Source organism: Myxocyprinus asiaticus, chromosome 19 (genome assembly GCF_019703515.2).
Source record: "Myxocyprinus asiaticus isolate MX2 ecotype Aquarium Trade chromosome 19, UBuf_Myxa_2, whole genome shotgun sequence".
NCBI classification, from domain to species: Eukaryota; Metazoa; Chordata; class Actinopteri; order Cypriniformes; family Catostomidae; genus Myxocyprinus; species Myxocyprinus asiaticus.
Window position 1 is genome coordinate 29,187,364 of NC_059362.1, and position 23,312 is coordinate 29,210,675.

The 23,312-nt window shown below is 44.5% G+C and overlaps 1 protein-coding gene across 1 annotated transcript; it reads right to left on the bottom strand.

The window, feature by feature from the left end:
* Positions 1-1,897: 1,897 nt before the first annotated feature.
* Positions 1,898-22,564, bottom strand: LOC127410368 (saposin-like protein 11). The gene is made up of 2 exons (XM_051645587.1): positions 22,493-22,564; positions 1,898-3,921 (listed from the first exon to the last, which is right to left on the bottom strand). The coding sequence occupies exons 1-2, from the start codon at positions 22,518-22,520 to the stop codon at positions 2,558-2,560; spliced, it is 1,392 nt and encodes a 463-aa protein (XP_051501547.1). The 5' UTR covers positions 22,521-22,564; the 3' UTR covers positions 1,898-2,557.
* Between the last annotated feature and the right edge of the window lie 748 nt (positions 22,565-23,312).

Genomic DNA, 23,312 nt, shown 5'->3' on the forward strand with positions numbered 1-23,312 from the left:
TGTACTGTATGACTTTCTGACTTCTGCTGAACACAAACGAAGATTATTAGAAGAATATTTCAGCTCTGTAGGTCCACAGAGTGCAAGTGAATGGTGGCCAGAACTTTGAAGGTCCAAAAAGCATACACCGATCAGCCACAACATTAAAACCACCTGCCTAATATTGTGTTGGTCCCCGTCGTGCCACCAAAAGAGCGCCAATCCACATCTCAGAATAGCATTCAGAGATGCTATTCTTCTCACCACAATTATACAGAGCAGTTATCTGAGTTACCTGAAACTTTGTCAGTTCGAACCAGTCTGGCCATTCTCTGTTGACCTCTCTCATCAATAAGGCATTTCCATCCACAGAACTACCACTCACTGCACTATTCGGAGTAAATTCTAGAGACTGTTGTGCATGAAAATCCCAGGAGATCAGCAGTTACAGAAATACTCAAACCAGCCCATCTGGCACCAACAATCATCCATGCGATTATCTAATCAGCCAATCGTATGGCATCAGTGCAATGCATAAAATCATACAGATATGGGTCAGGAGCTTCAGTTAATGTTCACATCAACCAACAGAATAAGGAAAAAATGTGATCTCAGTGATTTGGACCATGGCATGATTGTTGGTGCCAGATGGGCTGGTTTGAGTATTTCTGTAACTGCTGATCTCCTGGGATTTTCACACACAACAGTCTCTAGAATTTACTCTGAATGGTGCCAAAAACAAAAAACATCCAGTGAGCTGCAGTTCTGTGAATGGAAATGCCTTGTTGATGAGAGAGGTCAGCAGAGAATGGCCAGACTGGTTCGAAATGACAAAGTCTACGGTAACTCAGATAACTGCTCTGTACAATTGTGGTGAGAAGAATAGAATCTCAGATTGCTATTCTGAGATGTGGGTTGGCGCTGTTTTGGCGACACGAGGGGGACCTACACAATATTAGGCAGGTGGTTTTAATGTTGTGTCTGATCAGTGTATAAAGGCAGCATAAAAGTAATCCATACAACTCCAGTGGTCAAAGCTATATCTTCAGAAGGAATATGATAGTTGTGGGTGAGAAACAGATCAATATTTAAGTCCTTATTTAAGTTTTGCTATAAATTCTTCTCCCTACCAACCAGGTGGCAACAATTTAAATATTGACCTGTTTCTTACCCACACCTATCATATTGTTTCTGAAGATATGGATTTAACCACTGGAGATGTTGATTACTTTTATGCTGCCTTTATATGATTTTTGAACATCAAAATTTTGGCCACCATTGATATGAATTGTATGGTCCTACAGAGCTGAGATATTCTTTTAAAATTTTTAGTTTGTATTCAACAGAAGAAAGAAGTCAAACACATCTGGGATGGCATGAGGGTGTTTAATTTTTGGGTGAACTATCCTGTTGTAGCGTCAGCAGAGCAGCAACTGAATAGCCGTGCACAGGTGTTGTTGGGTTACACTGTTGACTCTAAGATGTACCAGCAGATGGAGGCGTAAAAATTAGGGGCGTGGAGATGGTGTAAAGTTTGATGAAGTATTATTTGTCCCAAGGTGCAAGAATAAATTCCAGTGTGGTGTAGAGATATTTACAGTGCAGATAAGCAAATACAAAATCTTAAAAAGTAAACACTATGTACAAAAATAAAGTTATAGGCAAGTATTTTGCTATGTCAACTGGATTTGACCAAATACTGCACTCCAGCAATCAAGACAACAACCAACTCACTCAACGAGTTTGAGCTAACTAAAAAGCTCCCAATAAAACTGAGTTCCCTTAAAAAGATGAAGCCCCTCCTCCCTAGGTGAAACCATATTACACACCACCACAGGTGAGACATAAACACAAATTACCAAATATACACTACTGTGCAAAAGTTTTAGGCACTTGTGAAAAATGTTGTTGTGACGAGACAGGAGAGGAATGAGGATCTAAATGCAGCCTTTTTTAATAAAACAAAAGTAAACCAGGTAACTCAAAACATGAAACAAAACACAGGGAACAAAGCACAGCATAATACAGATGAGGACTGACCAAAAAACCAGGGGAAAACAAGGGAACGAGGAACACCTGGGGAAACAATCAGGGGAAAACCAATCATGAAAAGAAACTACAAAGGACTACAAATCTAACAGGAAGCAGGAACAGGGAACTAAACCAGAATTTCAACATAAGTCAATACAAACAACAAGGAATATGTGACAGAGCCCCCCTTTTAAGGAGCGGATTCCAGACGCTCCAAAAAAACGAAACAAAAACAAATTGTCCATGGCATGTGGGAGAAAAAAACAGGTAGTTCTGGGGGGGGGCACAAGGGGCAAGGGGAGCAGAGGAACAAGGCAAAGTCAGGGAGGCTTGAAACAAAGGCAGAGCCAGAGGGATGGAGAGCCAGGGCGATGCTGCAGGCTCGGAGGACCAAGTAGACCAGAGCAGATCAGGCGGGCAGCCAGGAGACCAGGGAGACCAGAGCAGATCAGGTGGGTGGCCAGGAGACCAGAGCAGATCAGGCGGATGGCCAGGAGACCAAGGAGACCAGAGCAGATCAGACAGAGGGCCAGGAGACCAGAGCAGATCAGGCGGATGGCCAGGAGACCAGAGCAGAGCTGCAGGAGGAATAGTCTCTGGGGGAGTGGGTGGAGCCGCTGGAGGAATAGTCTCTGGAGAAGCAGGTGGAGCCGCTGGAGGAATAGTCTCTGGAGAAGTGGGCGGAGCCGCAGGAGAAATAGTCTCTGGGGGCGGAGACTCTGGGGAAATAGTCTCTGGGGCGGAGCCACTGGGGAAATAGTCTCTGGGGGCGGAGTTGTGGAATACTCTGGGGCCGGAGCCATGGAACACGGAGCCGTGGGAGGCTCGAGGGGCCCAGCCGTGGGAGGCTCGAGACAAAGAGTCCTGGATGAATGGAAATGACTTCCATGGTCGCGAACATGGGATGAGACTCGGGAACGACCTCTGTAATCGTGGGCATGGGCAGAGACTCGGAAACGATCTCCGTGGTCATGAACATGGGATGAGACTCGGGAACGACCTCCGTAGTCGTGGGCATGGACAGAGACTTGGAAACGACCTCCATGGTCATGTACATGGGAAGAGACTTGGGAACGACCTCTGTAGTCATGGGTATGGGCAGAGAATCGGGAATGACCTCTGTAGTCGTGGGCATGGGCAGAGATTCGGGAACGACCTCTGTGGTCGTGAAGATGGGCAGAGACTCAGGAACGACCTCTGTGGTCGTGGGCATGGGCAGAGACTCAGAAATGACCTCCTTGATCATGAACATGGTATGAGACTCGGGAATGACCTCTGTAGTCGTGGGCATGGGCAGAGATTCGAGAACGACCTCTGTGGTCGTGAACATGGGCAGAGACTCAGGAACGACCTCTGTGGTCGTAGGCGTGGGCAGAGACTCAGAAACGACCTCCATGATCATGAACATGGGATGAGACTTGCGAATGACCTCTGTGGTCGTGGGCATGGGAGGAGACTCGGAAATGACTTCCGTGGTCATGTACATGGGAAGAGACATGGTAACGGAAACTATTCTTCTCTTCCTCCTCCTCTGGATGGCTGAAGTTGGCAACGCTGGCTCTGGGACGGGCAAGGCTGGCAACGCTGGCTCTGGGACGGACGAGGCTGGCAACACTGGCTCTGGGATGGAAGAGGCTGGCAATGCTGGCTCTGAGATGGACGAGGCTGGCAACTCGTTGGCCGTGGCAGGCGTGGGCATTGGCTTGTTAACCATGGCAGGTGTGGGCGCTGGCTCATTGACCATGGCAGGCGTGGGCACAGACAATTTTTGAGGTAGGGTCTTCATGGACCTATACACCGACATCAGTGGCAGATCATACAACTTGGAGACAGGGGCCATGGAAGGCTTCGAGACAGGGGCCGTGGAAGGCTTTGAGATGGGCCGTGGACGCATGTTATGGCCCAGAGTTCCTGTCATAATCCAATGTACAATACACAGCTTAGTCTTTTTATATTATCCAACACATTCTACCTCTTCTGCCATTACATTTCCTTGCACTGTACATAACTGATTTGTATTTAGATTTGCACTATGTATGTGTGTGTGTGTGTATGTATGTATGTATGTATATTCATATATGTGTATATGTATGTGTATATATGTATGTATATATATATATATATATATGTATGTGTTGTGGCAGACAGACACAGTGGGTGTGGCATCAAGCCTTGGAGAGGCATTTATTGGAAACAATAATAAACGCAAAAATGTCCAAAGGGGTAATAAAGTGTCCAAGGGGAAATAGCGTTCATAATAAAAGGGGTGAACAAGGCTCCGTGAAAGGGGCGGGGTAGTATTCATAGGAAAGCCCAGACATAGGCTGGGTCAGTCGGCCGCTCACGCTCCCCTCCAAAGTCCACGGCGCGTGGGGCGGCGGTGTCACTGGCGGCCTGTCTTCCCAGGACCGCGGCAAGCATGTGTGTGTGTATATATATATATGTGTGTGTGTGTGTGTGTGTGTGTATATATATATATAGTCTATTGTGTATTTTATATTTACTTTTTTCTTTTCAATATTTATCTATTTTTTATTCAAATTTAATTATTTTTTAAAAGTCTTGTTGCTGTTTATGTATTGTTGTGTACTGGAAGCTCCTGTCACCAAGACAAATTCCTTGTATGTGTAAGCATAATTGGCAATAAAGCTCATTCTGATTCTGTATAAGGGTACCGCTAAGTTCCAGAGCCTTCTCCACATAATCGCCGAGCGTCCAGTGAGGATCAGCCGGAGGCATGAGTTCCCTCAGTGCGCTATTCAGACCGGCCTGAGAGCGGTCTGAATAGTGCACTACATTTGCCAGCTCTAAAAACTTACGGGCGTGATCCTCAACTGGACGGTCCCCTTGCTCAAGGAATAGAATCCTGACAGCTGCTAGCTCCATTTCTGGGTCAGTCTTTCTGTGACAAGACAGGAGAGGAATGCAGCCTTTTTTTAATAAAACAAAAGTAAACCAGGTAACTCAGAACATAATGAAACAAAACACAGGGAACAAAGCACAGCATAATACAGATGAAGACTGACCAAAAAACCAGGGGGAAACAAGGGCTTAAATACACAAGGGAAAACAAGGGAACGAGGAACACCTGGGGAAACAATCAGGGGAAAACCAATCATGAAAAGAAACTACAAAGGACTACAAAACTAACAGGAAGCAGGAACAGGGAACTAAACCAGAATTTCAACATAAGCCAATACAAACTACAAGGAATATGTGACAGTTGTACAGTGAGGATGTCTTCAAAAATAATGAATATTTATTAAATAGATTTCATTTATCAGTTAACATCATACAAAGTCCAGTAAACATAAAAAAGCTAAATCAGTATTTGGTGTGGCCACCTTTGCCTTTAAAACAGACCCAATTCTCCTAGGTACATCTGGACACAGTTTTTCTTGGTTGTTGGAAGAAAGGATGTACCAAGCTTCATGGAGAATTTGCCACAGTTCTTCAATCTGTTTAGGCTGTCTCAATTGCTTTTGTCTCTTCATGTAATCTCAGACTGACACTGTGTTCAGTGGGGGGCACTGTGGGGGCAATGTCATCTCTTGCAGAGCGCCCTGTTCTTCTATTCAAATCTTTTCTATTTGTAAAAGTAATGTCTGGGAGTCTAAAATGTATTTTTCCTATTGGCACACTAAAGCTGAAGATATAAATAATCATCTTAAGACAAATGTTTTTGTGAAACATCTTAAGTGCCTAAAACTTTTGCACAGTACTGTATACAACCTATAATCACCAAAAGCAACTGTTGTAACAATAAAGGACATACAACCAAGAAAAACAAAAGAATTAACAAAGCATTTGCTTAAACATCACATTTACAATCACACTGAATAGACACACATCGATGTCCCCCTGACACAACAGACAATGGACTAGGCCTCTGTTTTGGCAGGAAAATGGAGGATAAAAGATGGTGGCATTACATTGTAAATGGTTTGACTGTTTGGGTTGAGCGGATGATCCAAGACATTAAGTATGACTGTTGTAATGTGTATATGAATGTATAAACCAGAGAAATAAACGTTTGACTTAATTACCTGTCTCCTGTTATTTCTTAACCCATACATAAATTAATATAACAAATACATAAATTAATAAACAAACACATAACACCATGAAGACCAGAACAATCTTAGACAATACATACAACAAAACAATACAAACACATCTGAGATATCTGATGTAAAATGCACAACAGATGTATGTATGTATGTAAATGTTCATAGTCCAGTGTTTATGTTTTCAAAATAAAAGTCCTTAGTCACAGTGTCCCTCTGTGACATTTCCCCCTCCCTCTCCAGACATCGCCTGTGGTGTCCGCAAAAGAAAATCTGCTGTACAGTTTTTTGATCCTGTCCTGTACAGCACCTCAATGTCAAATGGCTGTACAGCCAAGAACTACCTGGTGATTCGGGCATTTGTGTCCCTCATCCACCCCAGCCAAGCCAGAGCTCGGTGGTTGGTTTACAGGCAAAATTTCCATCCGAGTAAATAATATTTCAGTGAGTCCAAGGCCCACTTTATAGTCAGACACTCTTTTTCCACCGTGGAGTAATTTACTTCCCGGGGCAAGAGTTTCCGACTGATGTAGGCTATGGGTTTAAGTTGGTCTCATCCTTCTTGCAAAAGTACAGCCTCAATGCCATGTTCCGAGGCATCAGTCTGTACGGTGTATAGTTTTTGAAAGTCAGGGTTTTGTAACACAGGCTCTTTGCACAGATCATCCTTCAGGTCTTTAAAAGCTTCCTCACAGTCCTCAGTCCAGATGATTTTGTTGGGCTGGCTCTTTTTAGTTAAGTTTGTGAGTGTAAATTTCTGAATAAATTTCCTGTACCAGCCAACAAGTCTTAAAAATGATCTGACCTGTTTCTTAGTAGTAGGCCGTTCAGTTACTTTAATGGCCTCTACCTTCCCCACTTGAGGCCGGACCACTCCGTGACCCAGTCTAAACCCCAAGTACTGTGTCTCGGATTTGGAAAGGGCACACTTATCCGGGCGGATGGTACTTTAATGCATGATAGTATAATCCTTAGGTTTTCCAAATGCTCTTCCCAGGTATTGCTGAATATCACAATGTCGTCCAGGTAAGCAGCAGCATAGTCCTTGGTATTGCGGAGAACCTGGTCCATTAACCTCTGGAAGGTTGCTGGGGCCCCATGGAGCCCAAACTGAAGGACGCAGAAGTGGAAGTGACTGAAAGGGGTCCTGAAAGCCATGCACTCTCTACAAGAAGGTTACAGTGGTACCTGCCAGTACCCCTTGCAGAGATCTAGCGTGGTTAGGAACTCTGCCTTCCCAGTCTCTCCACCAATGCATCCACCCATTGTATATGGATCGAATTTGCTGACGCTGTTAAGCTTTCTGAAGTCCAAGCAGAATCGTAGTGTGCCATCCTTTTTCGGCACCAGCACAATCTGACTGCTCCATTCACTAGATGATGGTTCAATGACTCTTAGCTCCATCATAGCTTGGAGTTCCTCCATTACTTGCATCAATTTCTGAGGTACCCGGTAAGCAGTTTGGCAGATAGGATTGGAGTCTTTAAGAGTGATGGCATGACTCACCAATTCTGTCCTACCAGGCCTGTTCATGAAAAGTTTATCAGGTAAGCATTGGAGTACTTGCTGTTTCTGTTCCTCAGTAAAGTGTTGTAGTTGACTGTTGGTAAGTATTGTTCCTCCTCTTCTTCCTCTCCTCCCACAGTTCTAACCAGCATGGAAATATCGGCACCATCCTCCGGTTTCACTGGGGAATTGCGTGGATACTATTTCTTTAACATGTTGATGTGAAATATTTGCAGTGGGTGCTTGCATGACGGAATCTTGATCTCGTAGGTCACTGGGCCTACTCTCCTGTTGATTTGGTATGGTCCCTGGCATTTCACCAACAATTTATTCTCAGATGTGGGCAGTAGCAGAAGAACTTGATCACCTGGTTCCAAGGTGCATGATCTTGCCGTCTTGTCATACCATAGCTTTTGTTGCGCTTGTGACTGTCATAGGTTCTCTCGAGCTGGGGCAGTTGTTTGTTGCAGCTTTTCTCTCATTTTGAGGACGTAGGAGAGTATGTTCTCTTTCTTTGGGTTGTCTGTCACCTCCCAGCTCTCTTTCAGCATGTCCAATGGACTTGCACTTGGTGGGCATACAACAATTCGAATGGCGAGAATCCTGTTGATGCCTGGGGCACTTCACGGTAGGCAAAAAGCCATTTGTCCCAGTCCTTGCCTGTCTCTGAAACAAACTTCTTTAACATGTTCCTGAGAGTTTGATTGAACCTCTCGACAAGCCCATCAGTCTGAGGGTGGTAAGGGGTTGTTCTTACTCTTTTAATGTCCAAAAGCTGATAAACCTGTCTAAGCGTATGACTTATAAATTTTGTGCCTTGGTCTGTCAAGACTTCCTTTGGTATACCCACTTGAGCGAAGAAATTAAACATGGCTGTAGCAATTTGTTTGGCAGTAATGTCTCATAGTGGGTATGCCCCAGGGTATCTTGTGGCATAATCAGAAATTACCAAAATAAATCTGTTACCTGTCTGACTCTTCTCTACCGGACCAAACACATCCACTCTTATTCTTTCGAATGGCACATCAAGCACAGGCAGGGGAATGAGTGGTGCATGTGCAGGTGCGTTACCACTGGTGAGCTGACACTCAGGACAGTATTGACAGAATTCCTTAATGTCAGTGTATATTCTAGGCCAGTAAAATCATTTAGAGATTCTCAGCAATGTTTTCCTGAAACCTAAATGACCTGACCAGGGGATGGTGTGACCTAACTCCAACACTTAATTTATTTGTGCTTTAGGTACAACCAATCTAAGTTCTCCCTCCTTAGTCTGTTTATATAGGTGCTCATCCTTCAACATAAACATCTCATTATTCACAATATCAGTTTCCTCTTCAGGCCTAATCTGCTCAAAACACACTGCAAGAGTTGGATCTTCTTTCTGCAGCTGGGCTATATTATTGGAAATCACAATGTCTGTGTCACACAATTCAGGATCACCCATACCTTCAACTGGGTGTTGAGCATTCTCCAGAAAATCCTCCACCCACTCTCTACGCTGCTGTAACCTGACCTCTTCTGTAGGTGCTGACTCAACTTCCACATCAACAGAACTAAAATGTAAGGTCTGCATAGCGTTATCTGGATCTGGGTCTGGAACTGGCTGTACTGTTTGTTTTGACTGAGCCCTTGTAACCACACCACACCACGCTGTGTCCCGCACTAGCTAAGGCAACACAGGCATGTCTGTGCCAAGCAAGATGGGGTAAGGAAGGGACTCAGTAATGCATCACCTACATCATATGACTGATTTAACACCTCTATGTACACTTCAGCTGTTGGTAAAGGAGTGTCATCACCGTGAACACAGCACTGTCTCACTGTCACTCCAGTCTTCTCTGGGCACATATCTACTCTGAACTAGTGTATAAGTGCAACTAGTGTCCACCAAAGCTAAAATTGTTTACCATTTAATAAGACAGAAACAACAGGTTGTGAGCTGGTTTTTATGGAAGATGATTGTACTGAATGGGGCACATAACACAAGCTAGCTGTTTTTGGCTTCTTAAGTGGACAAAGAGGTCTAGTATGGCCTGGCTGACCACAGTGAAAACAAACCACATCCTCCTTAAGAACATTTTGAGCGGTATTATCAGCATTTTTGGCTTTTATGTGTACGATTTTTGGGCCTTTTGCATGTGAGTTTGAACACCCCTCCAACCCCTCAGACTTACCTCTGAATTAACAAATTAACAAAGCATTTATTTAAACATCACATTTACAATCACACTGAACAAACACACCTCTCCGCCTCTGATGGCCACGATCGCTGTCTCACCTGCTCGGGAACAGGATGAGCTCTCGATCGAAGCATTGGAGAGCAGGCTGATCCAGTCGGACACGGAGGACTCCACTGGGATCCCACCTTTGGGTGCAGTGGCCCAGTTTGAGGCCGACTCAGAGCTGGCGGCCATGCTTGCCCGGGTGGCCACAAGCATTGGGCTGGAGTGGAACCCTCCACCCTGCCCTGAACCCTCACAGCTTGATGATTGGTCCCTGGGCTCAGAGCGCAGCTCACAGCCGCGCCCCGCCCCAGTCCCATTCTTCCCGGAGGTGCACGAGGAGCTCACGAAATCATGGCAGGCACCTTTTACTGCCCGGACCCTATCTCTGAGCTCCTCCGCATTCACTACGCTCGATGGTGGGACAGCCAGGGGGTACACAGTGATTACCCAGATGGACAAGGCGGTTGCAGTGCACCTGTGCCCGCAAAACTCCGCCACCTGGCAGAATCATCCGAGACTTCCATCTAGGGTCTGTAAGCTCACGTCGTCCCTGGTGACCAAGGCTTACAGTGCCACTGGGCAGGCCGCCTCTGCCTGCACGCCATGGCTCTCCTGCAAGTGCACCATGCCAAGGCGCTGAGATAACTGCACGAGGGTAGTCCTGATTGATGCAGGAGTTGCGCTCAGCGACCGATCGCTGGCGCGGTCATGGCGCGGATTCTCGGGCAGGCGATGTCCACCTGTTGGGCCTCATGTATTCAGATAGAAGACAAAGGCAGGCCTAACAGTCATAAAAAACATTCCTCAAGCCCCCTCCTTTTAAGTCAGATGTTGTACTGATAAAAATCACGCCAAAATCAAACAAAGGGAGTCCAAAACAGACTACAGATCCATGAAGCCTTGCCCTCTAAAGGATCGAGCTCTCAACTCCTATTGGATGAGGCACACAACAGAACGTCCCTCAAACATGACATCATCAGGACTTCAAATAATTCTGAAATGCTTCCAAAGTGGCTTCCGGCGACTTCGTTCACCGAATATGGACGTAGCTTTTTGCTGCTCTCCGGTGTAACCTCGTGGCATAAGGAAGTAATGTCCGACTTGAAACTGTAGCCATACAATCTCCATCTCGCTGGACGAGTTGAGATTACTCTGTGTTCAACCGAACACTCTAACGGATCCGAAGGAGACCGCCGAGCAATTCGCATCTTCATCCGTTGGCCTACAGAAGTGAAGATATTAAAGATTTCTCTTCAATCTTCAATCAAGTCGACATTTCTGAGTTCTCCGCCAGCCCGCCGAGAATCAACAGCCGTACCGCCCTCTGAGAATCAACAGCCGTACCGGCCGCCGACAGCGCGAGGAAACGGCTCTCGTCATCACACGAGCCTCAAGAAACCGGGTCAAAATTAAAGGACGGAGGAAAACACATTCTACCTGTGTCCTCATGCGATTCAAGTAAGAGGTTATAGCGTGTTATTCTTGTGTTTCAAGGTTTTTGCTTGTACAGTTTACGGACTGCCATGTCCGCTAATTATTAATACTCAGGGTATTAATTATCACGAATTTGTTTTGCTGTATTGTAGTCCAACCAAATTGGACTGTTGTGCATTTTCGCCATCGTGGGTGAGACAGCAACTGAGTTCATCCATTAAAGAGTCAAATAACAAGGGACTTTTACGAGCCCCGCTCGTAAAACCGCGTCTCTGAGTGATGAACACGGCTGCTTCATCTCCAGCTATCGCGAAATCAGCTTTCGGGCTGTCACTTAATCATCTCTCTCTCTCTCTCTCTCACTAACCACACTGACACACACACACACACTGTCACACACACACCTTGTGTTATAGGATTATTTTTATTTCCATATCTAATCATATCACTGTTTAGTTTGTAGTTGTAAGTCGGAAGTTTATTGACTGCATTGTATTAATTATTAATTGATATTACTGCATAAATAAACTTTGTTTATATTACAAAGAGAAGTGTTTTGGTTTGTTTTGCATACGCCTGTGTCATGCTGACAGGATGTCAGTGCTCGGATTCAAACCTTCATTCATTGTTTTTTTTATTCGAAAATCGATATTCTTTGGATGTCGATTTTCCTAAGAAAACAATCTAATATTGAGACTGTTTTAATATTCGGTTATTAGTCCCTGATTTCAGGGTGGTGCCCCGTCAATGTTAATCCTTAATTCTATTGATTTTTGATAATTGATAATTATCTTTGATTGAATTAGAATGATCAATAAGCTAGTGTTAATTTTAATGTTTCATCGATGTTAACAATTGATAAGTGTTGATTTTAAAGGATTAAAAAAAAAAGCTAACATTGATTCTCATCAATGTTCTATTGATTTTAATAATTAATAATTATCTTTGATAATTATTAATTATTGCTAATAACCAAACTTGCTCCTAAACGTAGCACACTACATTTACTGGAGTCCTATATGAGGTTTTAATGAGTTAGATCCAATTAATTAATTTAAATATTGATTAATAACTACAGAAATAATTATTAATTATTTCTGATAGTAACACTGATCTAAACAACCAGTAAAGCCCTACACACCTTAGTGGTCCAGGAGCGCCACCTGTGGCTTAACCTGGTCGAGATGAGGGAGGCCGACAAGGTGCTTTTCCTTGACGTCCCCATCTCATAGGGTTGGCCTATTAGCAGACACCATCAAGGACTTTGCCCAGCAGTTATAGGGGGTCGAGAGGCAGATGGAGGCCATCCAACACATCCTGCGGATCAAGGTCCCGCTCCATGTCTGCTCCCCCTGCGGCGATGACACCAGCTCTGGTGTAAAGCCCCCCGCAGGAAGCTGATGCCCCCGTCTCACGGTCTGTCACCAAGAACCCTAGAAATGCTTCAAAGCGCCCCTGAGACGGGCATCCCAGGGACATGGAGACCTGCTACAAGTTTGGAGGTGGTGAACAGATCACTCCATCCCCCAGTGGAGGGCCAGGAGGAGAATCCTTTGTTTGCTTTGATTTTGATTTCGCCGCATGCCCGAGGGGCTGCGATACCCACATTTTCATAGAAAGAGCAGTTTCCTCATTCCCTGGGTCACACACCCGGTGTTTAAGGCCATCATTGTTACGATCGCCAGACACCACACGTTCACGGCAGGCACGACGCTGCAGAGGCGGGCCCCCCGCCCCTGTGCACCCAGCTGCGGCACACACACACCAACGCCCAGGCAGTTGTGATGAGTCACAAGGACAGTCTCCCTCCTCCCCTGTCACTGACCGGTCCTATGGTGGGTATGCGGAGCAAGGTAAGTGCTTCGATGTTCCCCTCAGCACAGCCAAGAGCTCGGGACGTGAGGCTCCTCGACGTAGCGTCTCCTGCTCCACCCCACCGCGAGGCCCCACCCGCAGGTACGTCAGATGCGATTGTCCCCTTGGTGCCCCTCGCCCGGAGCTTGGAGGTGTGACTAGCTCTCTCCAACCCGTCGCGATGGCTGGCCAGGACCATCCAACTCAGCTATGCGATTCAGTTCACCATGCACCCGACTGGGAACAGCGGCGTCCGCTTCACCTCGGTGAAGGGTGAGAACACCGCTGCCCTGTGTGCGGAGATCACGTCCCTTCTGCAGAAGGATGCGATAGAGCCTGTCCCTCCAGCCGAAATGAAGAAAGGGTTCTACAGCCCCTACTTCATCGTGCAAAGAAAGGCGGTGGGTTGCGGCCAATCTTGGACCTGCAAGTACTGAACCGGGCCTTGCGCAGACTCCCGTTCAAAATGCTGAAGCAGAAACGCATTTTGCTGTGCGTCTGACATCAAGATTGGTTCGCGGCGGTAGACCTGCAGGACGCGTACTTCCACGTCTCGGGTTTACCTCGGCACAGGCCCTTTCTGTGGTTTACCTTCGAGGACCGGGCATACCAGTACAAGGTCTTCCTTCGCCTTGCGTCTTCACGAAAGTCGCAGAGGCAGCCCTTGCCCCGTTAAGGGAAGTGGGTATTCGCATCCACAATTATCTCGACAACTGGCTGATTCTAGCTCACTCTCGAGACTTGTTGTGTGCGCACAGGGACCTGGTGCTCGGGCACCTCAACCGGTTGGGGCTTCGGGTCAACTGGGAAAAGAGCAAGCTCTCCCCGGTTCAGAGCATCTCTTTTTAGAGATGAGTTAGACTCAGTCTCTATGATAGCGTGCCTCACGAACGAGCACGCACAGTCGGTGCTGAACCGCCTGAAGTCATTCAGGTGGAGAACGGCGGTCCCACTGAAACAATTTTAGAGGCTCCTGGGGCATATGGCATCCTCAGCGACGGTCACGCTGCTCAGGTTGATGCATATGAGACCGCTCCAGCACTGGCTTCAGACTCGAGTCCCGAGATGGGCATGGCGCACGGCCATCATACTGATCTGCTGTCACTTGTTCGGCCCTTGGATGGACCTTGCATTTCTGCGGGCAGGGGTCCCCTTAGTGCAAGTGTCCAAATGCGTAGTTGTTATGACAGGTGCCTCCAAGCGAGGCTGGGGTGCCGTGTGTAATGGGCACACAGCCACGGGCTCCTGGACAGGGCCACGACTGCGTTTGCATATCAACTGCCTAGAGGTGCTGGTGGTATTGCTCGCCCTGCGGAGGCTTCGGCTGTTGATCCAGGGCAAGCACGTGTTGGTCCGGACGGACAACACGGCGATGGTAGCGTATATAAACCACCAAGGCTGCTTACGCTCACGTCGCATGTCGCAACTCGCCCGCCATCTCCTCCCCTGGAGTCAGCAGCGACTCAAGTCGTTGCAAGCCACACCCACAGCTGTCATGGCAGGTCACACTCAGGGGAGAGTGGAGACTCCACCCCCCTGTGGTCCTGCTGATTTGGAGTCGATTCGGCCAAGTGCAGGTAGACCTGTTTGCTTCCTGGGAATCCTCCCACAGCCCGCTCTGGTACACCCTGACCGAGGCTCCCCTCGGCACAGACACGCTGGCACACAGCTGGCCCCGGGGGCTGCACAAGTATGCGTTTCCCCCAGTGAGCCTGCTTGCACAGACCTTGTGCAAGGTCAGGGAGGATGAGGAACAGGTTGTCCTGGTAGTGTCCTACTGGCCCACACAGACTTGGTTCTCAGAGCTCACACTCCTCGTGACAGCCGCTCCCTGGTGAGTTCCCCTGAGAGAGGACCACCCCATTTAGGGATCAGGTGGTGAACCTGCAAGTGCTGCCCCAGGAGGAAGTAGACCCAGCCTTGTCGTTGCATGCTTTCCGCATCTACTTGGATCACACGCAGAGATTTAGATGCTCTGAGCAGCTCTTTGTCTGCTTCAGAGGACAGCAGGGAGGGCTGTCCCTAAACAGAGGATCGCCCACTGGGTCGTTGATGCCATCGCTTTGGCATAACAGGCCCAGGATGTGCCGCCCCCCTTGGAGCTTCAAGCACATTCCACCAGGAGTGTGGAGGCCTCCTTGGCCCTGAGCAATGGCGCATCTTTAGCAGACATCTGTAGAGCAGCGGGCTGGGCAACACCCAATACCTTCGCGAGATTCTACAATCTCCGAGTTGAGCCGGTTTCATCCCGTGTTTTGTCAGGTACGAACAGGTAAATATGCGGGGCAACTGGCTGGGTGTACCGCTTGCGTACAGCGCCTTTCCCCTCCTTGAGGGGAAGACATGCACTTTTTTAGGACGATTTCCACTTTTTGGGAAGAAAAAAGAAGAGAAGAGGCCATGGCTGGTGCGGCCTGTCACCATTATGGGCAGTTGGCTTGTCCCCGAGCTGCGGGGAACCGTACGACGCTCGTGGAGCATTGGGGGAGGTTATGTGAGGACCGGGTGCGCTTGCTACGAGGCACGCAGTGGCTTGCCCACACCTGCCCTGCCAATCGATGTAACACATTTCAGCTAGTTGTGGCGTTTCGTATTGGGACCCCTAGTGTCACTATATTGACACAACGTAGAGTGAGTGACAGATAGGGAACATCTTGGTTACTGTCATAACCTCCGTTCCCTGATGGAGGGAACGAGACGTTGTGTCCCTCTTGCCACAACACTGAAATACTCACTGAAATGGCCGGGACCCTGTCTCGGCTCCTCAGCGCAAAACCTGAATGAGTGGTTGCGAGCCAGCTCCTTTTATACCCGTATGTCCGGGGGAGTGGCATGCAAATTCCACTCACCAATTCCCATTGGCGTTTTCTCAAAAATCAGAGGTGTTTGGAGCTCCCAAGAGCGACCCCTAGTGTCACTACATCGACACAACATCTCGTTCCCTCCATCAGGGAGGGAATCTCAGGTTGAGCTGTAAATGCTTGTCTTTCCCCTCGTTTACTCTCTGTACTGTAGACAAGACATTGGTGAATAATGAGCAGACCCTGATGGAATTTGTGGGCTTGTTCTTATTTTTATTTATTTATTTTTTGTCCTGATTTTTGTGTGAAATCTGCAGAATTCTGTGGAATGGATTTAAACATGGTGAAAAGTCTTTAATGGGGCTGAGAGCATTACATCCTTACTGGAAGCTAAAAGCATATTCAAATTTGCCAGAGTATTTAATAAATAAACACACAAAGGGTTGTTGATATGTAGATCTTTGTGAATGATAGGAATTCTGTGGAAATATGCTGAATAATTGATAATGACACACAAGTGCAAATGTATAGTGACTCCTTGTTGAACCCTTCATAAAGGCTACCATAAGCATGATTGTAAGATTATTCACAAGAATTTATGACACATATACTTATTTACAGTACATGCTTATACTGTCCAAAAATCAAGGATTTACTTGCATCCTGTGTTAGAATTATAATGACTAAATTATAATGTAAGATATGTACATAGCTCTTTTATGCATGAATGAAAATGATTACTCATATCATATTCAAAAATAGAAACCCTAAAGATGGATGTAAAGCTCAAGGACACAAGTTCAGGAATGCTTCCAGGCCATTGTCGATAAGCATGAGTGTGTGGGAGGCCAAGTTTATGTCTGCATTCATACAGAATGAATACAGCAGTTAACAGTTTCTTGTTTGGCTCTATGTGTAAAAGTGGGAGTTTGGTGTTTGTCAATATTTGTCCTAATGTGTGAATTATTTGCTTCGCTGCTGTGTTTACATTTCCAAAATGGCTTCAAATACTCTGAAATTATAATATTTTCCCATGTGCCTGTCTGTCTACCTGTCTAATAAAGCCATTTTCCTGAAAGTTCACATCGACCTCAATGACAGAAATACAGGAAAATGGCTTGATTAGACTCAGAGGTGGGTAGAGTAGCCAAAAACTTTACTCAAGTAAAAGTACAATTACTTTAAAAAATAATTACTCAAGTAGAAGTAAAAGTGCTAACATAAATAATTTCTCGAGTAAGAGTAAGAAAGTATCCAATTAAAAGAGTGCTCAAGTAGTGAGTAACTCATTACTTTCACAAATGACATAATGGACGTTAACTCCTCTATATTCCATTACATAATACACATTTAACATGTATTACAGAATTATTATTTTTATTATTATTATTATTATTATTATTATTAATGGAAACTCTGTCATCATTCATGTTAACCTTGGTCACCATTTACTTTCAGAGAATGTGTTTTTTTTCTCTATATTTTGAAAGTTAATGGTGACCAAGACTGTCAGTCCCTAACATTCTAACATCTTTTGTGTTCCACAGAATACAAAGGGTCACATGGGGTTTAGAACAACATGAGGGTAGGGAAATGATGACAGAATATTAAATTATGGCTGAGCTATCACTTAAAGGGATTGTTCACACAAAAATTAAGATTCTCTCATGATTTACTCACCCTCATACCATTGCAGGTGTGTATGACTTCCTTTCTTCTGCAGAACACAAATTATGATTTTTAGAAGAATATTTCAGCTCTGTATGTCAGTACTAATCAAGTGAATGGGTGCCAAAATGTTGATGCTCCAAAAACCACATAAAGGAATCATAAAAGTAATCCATATGACTCCAGTAGATAAATCCATATCTTCAGAAGGTATATAATAGGTGTGGGTGAGAAACAGATCAACATTCCAAGTCATTTTTTTGCTAGAAGTTCTTCTCTCTGCCCAGCAGGTGGTGATTTGCAGAGAAGAATGTGAATCACCACAAGAAGAAGAATGTGAAAGTGATCTGTTTCTCATCCACACCTGTCACATTGCTTCTGAAGAAACTGATTTAACCACTGGAGTTTTATGGATTACTTTTATGCTGACTTATGTGATTTTGAGCTTTAAAATGTTAGCACCCATTCACTTGCATTATATGGACCAAAGGAGCTGATAAATTCTTCTAAAAATCTTCATTTGAGTTCAGCAGATGAAAGAAAGTCATATACATCTGGGGTGGCATAAGGGTGAGTAAATTATGAGAGAATTTTCATTTTTAGGTGAACTATCCCTTTAAGGTCTCTTGTCAGATCTGGATGAATCTGTGACTAAGAAGAGAGGTTTGGAAACATTTCTAGTAAGTAAGTAATTATTACAGTGAAAATGTGAACAGTGTCCCACAGGGAAATATAAACCAAAGCAAGATCATGTTTTATTAATGCCTACTTTTGCTATTTTATAGCTTTTAGTTGTTAGTTCAGTGTAGTTACAGTTTTCAGTGTTGAAAGAATTTAGATTATTAGTTGTGTACACAGTACTACTGCTCCCTAACTGAAGAGTGCCTTGTCACTTTCGCTGTCCATTAAGCAGGATAATGAGAGCCACCTGCTGATCATTACCTATGATTGGTTCAGCCTAGGAATGGAGAGTACAAGAGGCCCACAACTCTCTTCACCTTAGAGAGATGCACAGAGAATATTTTCTCCTGCAAGAGTTATTCTATCTCTTGGTCCCAGATTTTGAGCAGATTGTGTTAGTTGTGCTAAATTGAGTAGTATAACAATAATCTTGTCATATTTGCAGTTGTGCTTACAGTTAAGCTTGGAGTGCATTCACAGTTACCTATTGATGGTGTTGGCCTTATATTAGCTAATGATCTTGCAGGTGGCAAGGTTTTCCTCCGACCAATAGTAACAAGTGAGCTTGATGCAAACAAACCATCCAACCTTTTGCATCAGTTTCCTTCAGCATTTCCTGCGTGTGTAGTGACACATGCACAGTCTTTGAAGTTTGGGGATGTTGTTGACCTCTCTGACACGTCTGACAAGTGTCCCGTCTGAACCTCTTGAGTGTAAGTTAACTGTAGAACCTGAAGTTCTTGCTGGCTCTGGTAAGTCATCAGTAGAACCAGAGTTATTTCTTCAAGTCGGAAGAGAGCAGCTGGCTGCCGCATAAAAGGCAGACCCTTCCTTAGTCGGGTGCATCAATGCAGTAGTGGACGTTACGCATGTGCCTGAGGCTAGAGTAGCTTATTTCTGGGAAGATGGCATACTCCTGCGTAGATGGAAACCCCAGCTCTCTGACTCAGAGGGACAAGACGTACGACAAATTGTCTTGGTTACCGTTCACAAGTCCTAAAATTGGCTCATGAGCATGTACTCTCTGGTCATTTGGGGGTCAGGAAAACATCCCGACGTGTCTCTTGATATTTCTTCTGGCCTGGTTTCAAATCATCTGTTTTGGAGTTCTGTAGAACTCGTACGGTATGTCAACTAGCAGTTAAACCAGATCAAAAGGTTCCAGTTACCCCATTACAACCTATGAACGAACCATTTGAAAGGTTAATTCTAGACTGTGTGGGACCATTGCCTAAGTCTAAATCAGTGTATCAGTACATATTAATGATTATGTGCACCGCAACTAGGTTCCCTGAAGCCATTCCGTTGCAAACAGTTAAAGCTCCAGCAATAATTAAAGAACTGGTAATGTTTTGTACTATGTTTGGGTTGCCAAGAGAAATCCAAACAGATCAGGGTTCAAACTTTACTTCCAAAAAGTTCAAACAGACTTTGGAGGCATTGGGGGTGTCACATCAGTTGTCGAGTGCTTACCATCCTGAGTCGCAGGGTGCGCTTGAGCAGTTCCACCAAACCTTAAAATCCATGATTTGTGCTTATTGTGTTGAGACTGGAGGAGATTGGGATGTAGGTCCTCCTTTACTCATGTTCGCTGCCCAAGAGTCTGTGCAGGATGCTGTGGGATTTAGCCTTGCCGAGCTTGTGTTTCGTCACTGTTCGAGAACCCTTGAAAATGTTGAGCGAACATATGCTGGCTAAAAACTCCTCACCCGTGTCTATTCTGAACTATGTTAGTTCCTTCCGAGAACGACTTAAGGCCTGGGAGGTTTTAAAGTACATTTGGCTACAGCCCAGTCCAAGATGAAGACTTGTTTTGATAAATTCTTATTCAACATTTTAAACCAGGTGATCTTGTTGCTGTTCTTTTTCCTGTTCTTGGCTCAGTGTTCCAAGCTAAGTTTTCTGGGCCTTATAAAATCGAGAGAAAACTTAGTGACACTGATTATGTGGTCTGTACTCCTGATCACCGACGAAAAACACGCGTCACATAAACATGCTAAAGAGATATCTGGTATGTACTGACAAATCTCTTCCTGTAGCTATAGCTTCTGCTGCTACACCCTCTTCTGTTAGCTACTGTCTAGATGATGATGATGGGTTGACGGACAAAGACCCTCAATTCTGACAAACATTTAAAAAAACTCTGTGATATTGAAAGATTTGCCTAACTATCTTTCTCACTTGTCTGACAGTCAGCGAGAGGAGGTGATTAGTTTAATGCACACATACCCCACTCTGTTTTCGGATGTGCCAGGTAGGACCACCGTGCTGTTTCATGATATTGATGTAGGTGAGTGTACTCCAATAAAACGGTACCCCTACAGAGTGAATCCCAGAAAAAGAGTAGTTATGAAAGAAGCTGAATACGTTGCATCACGACCTTGCAGTGCCCAGCCAAATCCCATGGAGTTCCCCCTGTCTGCTCGTTCTCAAACCGGACTCCTTTTCGTTTCTGTACTGATTACCGTAAGGTAAATAACTACGGCAGATTTGTTTCCCTTGCCACAGATGGAGGATTGCATTGATGGGGTAGGATCCTCAAGGTTTGTTACCAAGCTTGACCTTCTTAAAGGATATTGGCAAGTGCCTCTTACTTGCCGTGCTTCTAAGATTTCTGCGTTTGTAACCCCCGATCACTTCATGCAGTATAAGGTACTCTCTTTCGGGATGCGTAACACACCCACAACGTTTCAGAGGCTTATGCAAAAAGTCCTGGCCATAGTGAAACCTTTTGAAATTTATTTAGATGTAGTCATGTATTTGAAAAAGTGGGGAGAGCATGTGCAAACTCTTAGGTTGGTATTTAGCCTTAATGGTGGGGGTGTTACGTCCCAAGGGATGTATATTTTATCATTGTGACGGTGATATTTAAGTGTGGTTTGTGTGTGTGTTGTGTCTCCCTGTGCATTCCTTGTCATTTTCGCTGTCCATTTAAGCAGGATAATGAGAGCCACCTGCTGATCATTACCTATGATTGTCTCAGCTGAGGAATGGAGAGTACAAGAGGCCCACAACTCTCTTCACCTTAGAGAGAGACGCACAGAATATTTTCTCCTGCAAGAGTTATTCTATCTCTCGTTCCCAGCTTTTGAGCAGATTGTGCTAGTTGTTGTGCTAAAGTGAGTAGTAGTGATGGGTCGTTCATGAATGATTTGTTCATTTTGAACTAATCTTTTATGTGACTCGGAAGAACGAGTAGTCTCAGAGTGATTCGTTCATTTTGTGTTGACCGCACGTGCATTGCGCAACCTCCGTTCGTTTGTTACGTGAAAACCGTATAGGCGCTGTATAGGAAACAGAAATGATTAGTTCACCTTTCAACTCTTTTGGTCCAAGTCGTTCGTTCTTTCGTCACATTTTACACGCTATGCACATACAGCTGTCACGTGACAGAAGAACGAACGACTCGGACAAGAAGATTCAATCCAGAGGTGAGCTAATCATTTGTTTCTCATAATTTGTCCTTTAGCTGCATTATACATTTTTCCTTATTGGGACAATAATCAAAGTTTGCGTAAGTAGACGTATTTGCGGGGGATTTGGCTATTGAAAAAGTAACATTTTTAATCTGATTCTGCTCAAATGAACTAAATGACGGAAAAAGATTCCTTCATTTTGCTGAACGAGACTCAAAGATTCAAGTCGGTAAAATTATCCGATCTTGTCATATTTGCAGTTGTGTACTGCTTATACTTGTGTTGAAATACTTAACAGTTGTATGTGTATTTTCTACACTAGTTTTATTACACCAGCTTTACTTTGTGTACTTAAGTTGTTAATGTTGTGGGATTCTTTAGTAGGGAGGTGGACGCCATTTACTTTGAAAGATTGTTTTCTCCTGTTTATTTATAGAGAGGGAGTTAAGGAAGTGATTGTGTTTTCTTGTCTCCTATTTTCGATAGGTAAGCTATTTTCTAAACCCTCTAGGAAGAATGTCTTTTGTTTTTTGTACTCCTGAAGTCTATGTCTGTTTATCCCACTGTTTCTTTAAACTGTTATATTTTTGCCATATCACATGTTGATGTAATTTGTGGTTGCTCTGGGATCTGGAGACAGGATCACTCTTGCGCTCTCTCCAAAACATTTGTTACCCACCTTCCCATACCTCTAGACCAAGGAAGGTGTGCCATAACAATTTTAAATTTACTTAAGAGTAAAAAAGTACCCATTTTTAAACCTACTCTTTTCTTTTTTTTAAATTCTATTAAAGTTACTCAAGTAAATGTAGCATGTTACTACTCACCTCTGCTTAGACTGTTAAATGGAATCATCCGTTGAAGCTAATCTGAAATGGTTTAATGTAGATTTGTCACTGCACAGTGTCCGAGACTGGAGACTAGCCCAGCATGTCATGGAACATATTTGGAATAGAAGCAGAGGAAACATGCCCTGTCACTCCAAATACAGACAATTGTGTGGAATTTCTCAGAGAACATGTGACCACGTTTGCACACAAGAACACGGGCAACATATTTCACAAAATCCAAACTAATGGAGCTTTTTTTCTCATTCTTGCTATATGTATATCCAGTAGATATACTATAGGCTCAAATTTGCATGTTCAATTTACTTAATTTAAATTAACTAAAGCAACACAATTCAATAACATTTTGTCATAACTTATTTAATTGCATTCTATCCATTTAAATTTGTAAAATGGAAGTTAACTTAATCCATTTGAGTTGGGATTATGTGAATACTTTTTGTGGTGTTAATGTTGCATTGATGAACCTGGGCAGGGGATTTCCCAGCATGCTTTTCATGGGACTTGATGGGGAGAGTAAAAGTTAAAAATGACATGTTATTTTATGTGTTTGTTAGAGTTTAATGTTTTATTATGTTAAGATTTAGAAGAGTTAATGTTATGTTGGAGTTTTGGGGGTTACTATTATGGTGAAGAGTGGAGCTTGAGCTAATGATGAGGACACGCAAATGTCACACATGAAACTGATATTTCACTTCATTGAGCAAGTGCTATAACCATAGCATAGTAACTAAACTACACTCTGTAGTGCTTCCAACCAGCATGTTTTTAGCATGCTAACATGCACTTACATTGGTTG

What these genes read in the sequence shown, in the direction of transcription:
- LOC127410368 (XM_051645587.1), bottom strand. Translation starts at nt 22,520, where the DNA reads ATGATTCCATTTAACAGTCTAAGCAGAG. An exon ending in ATTTAACAGTCTAAGCAGAG is followed by an intron (nt 3,922 to 22,492) that starts GTGAGTAGTAAC and finishes GGATTATGACAG; the next exon opens with GAACTCTGGGCCATAACATG.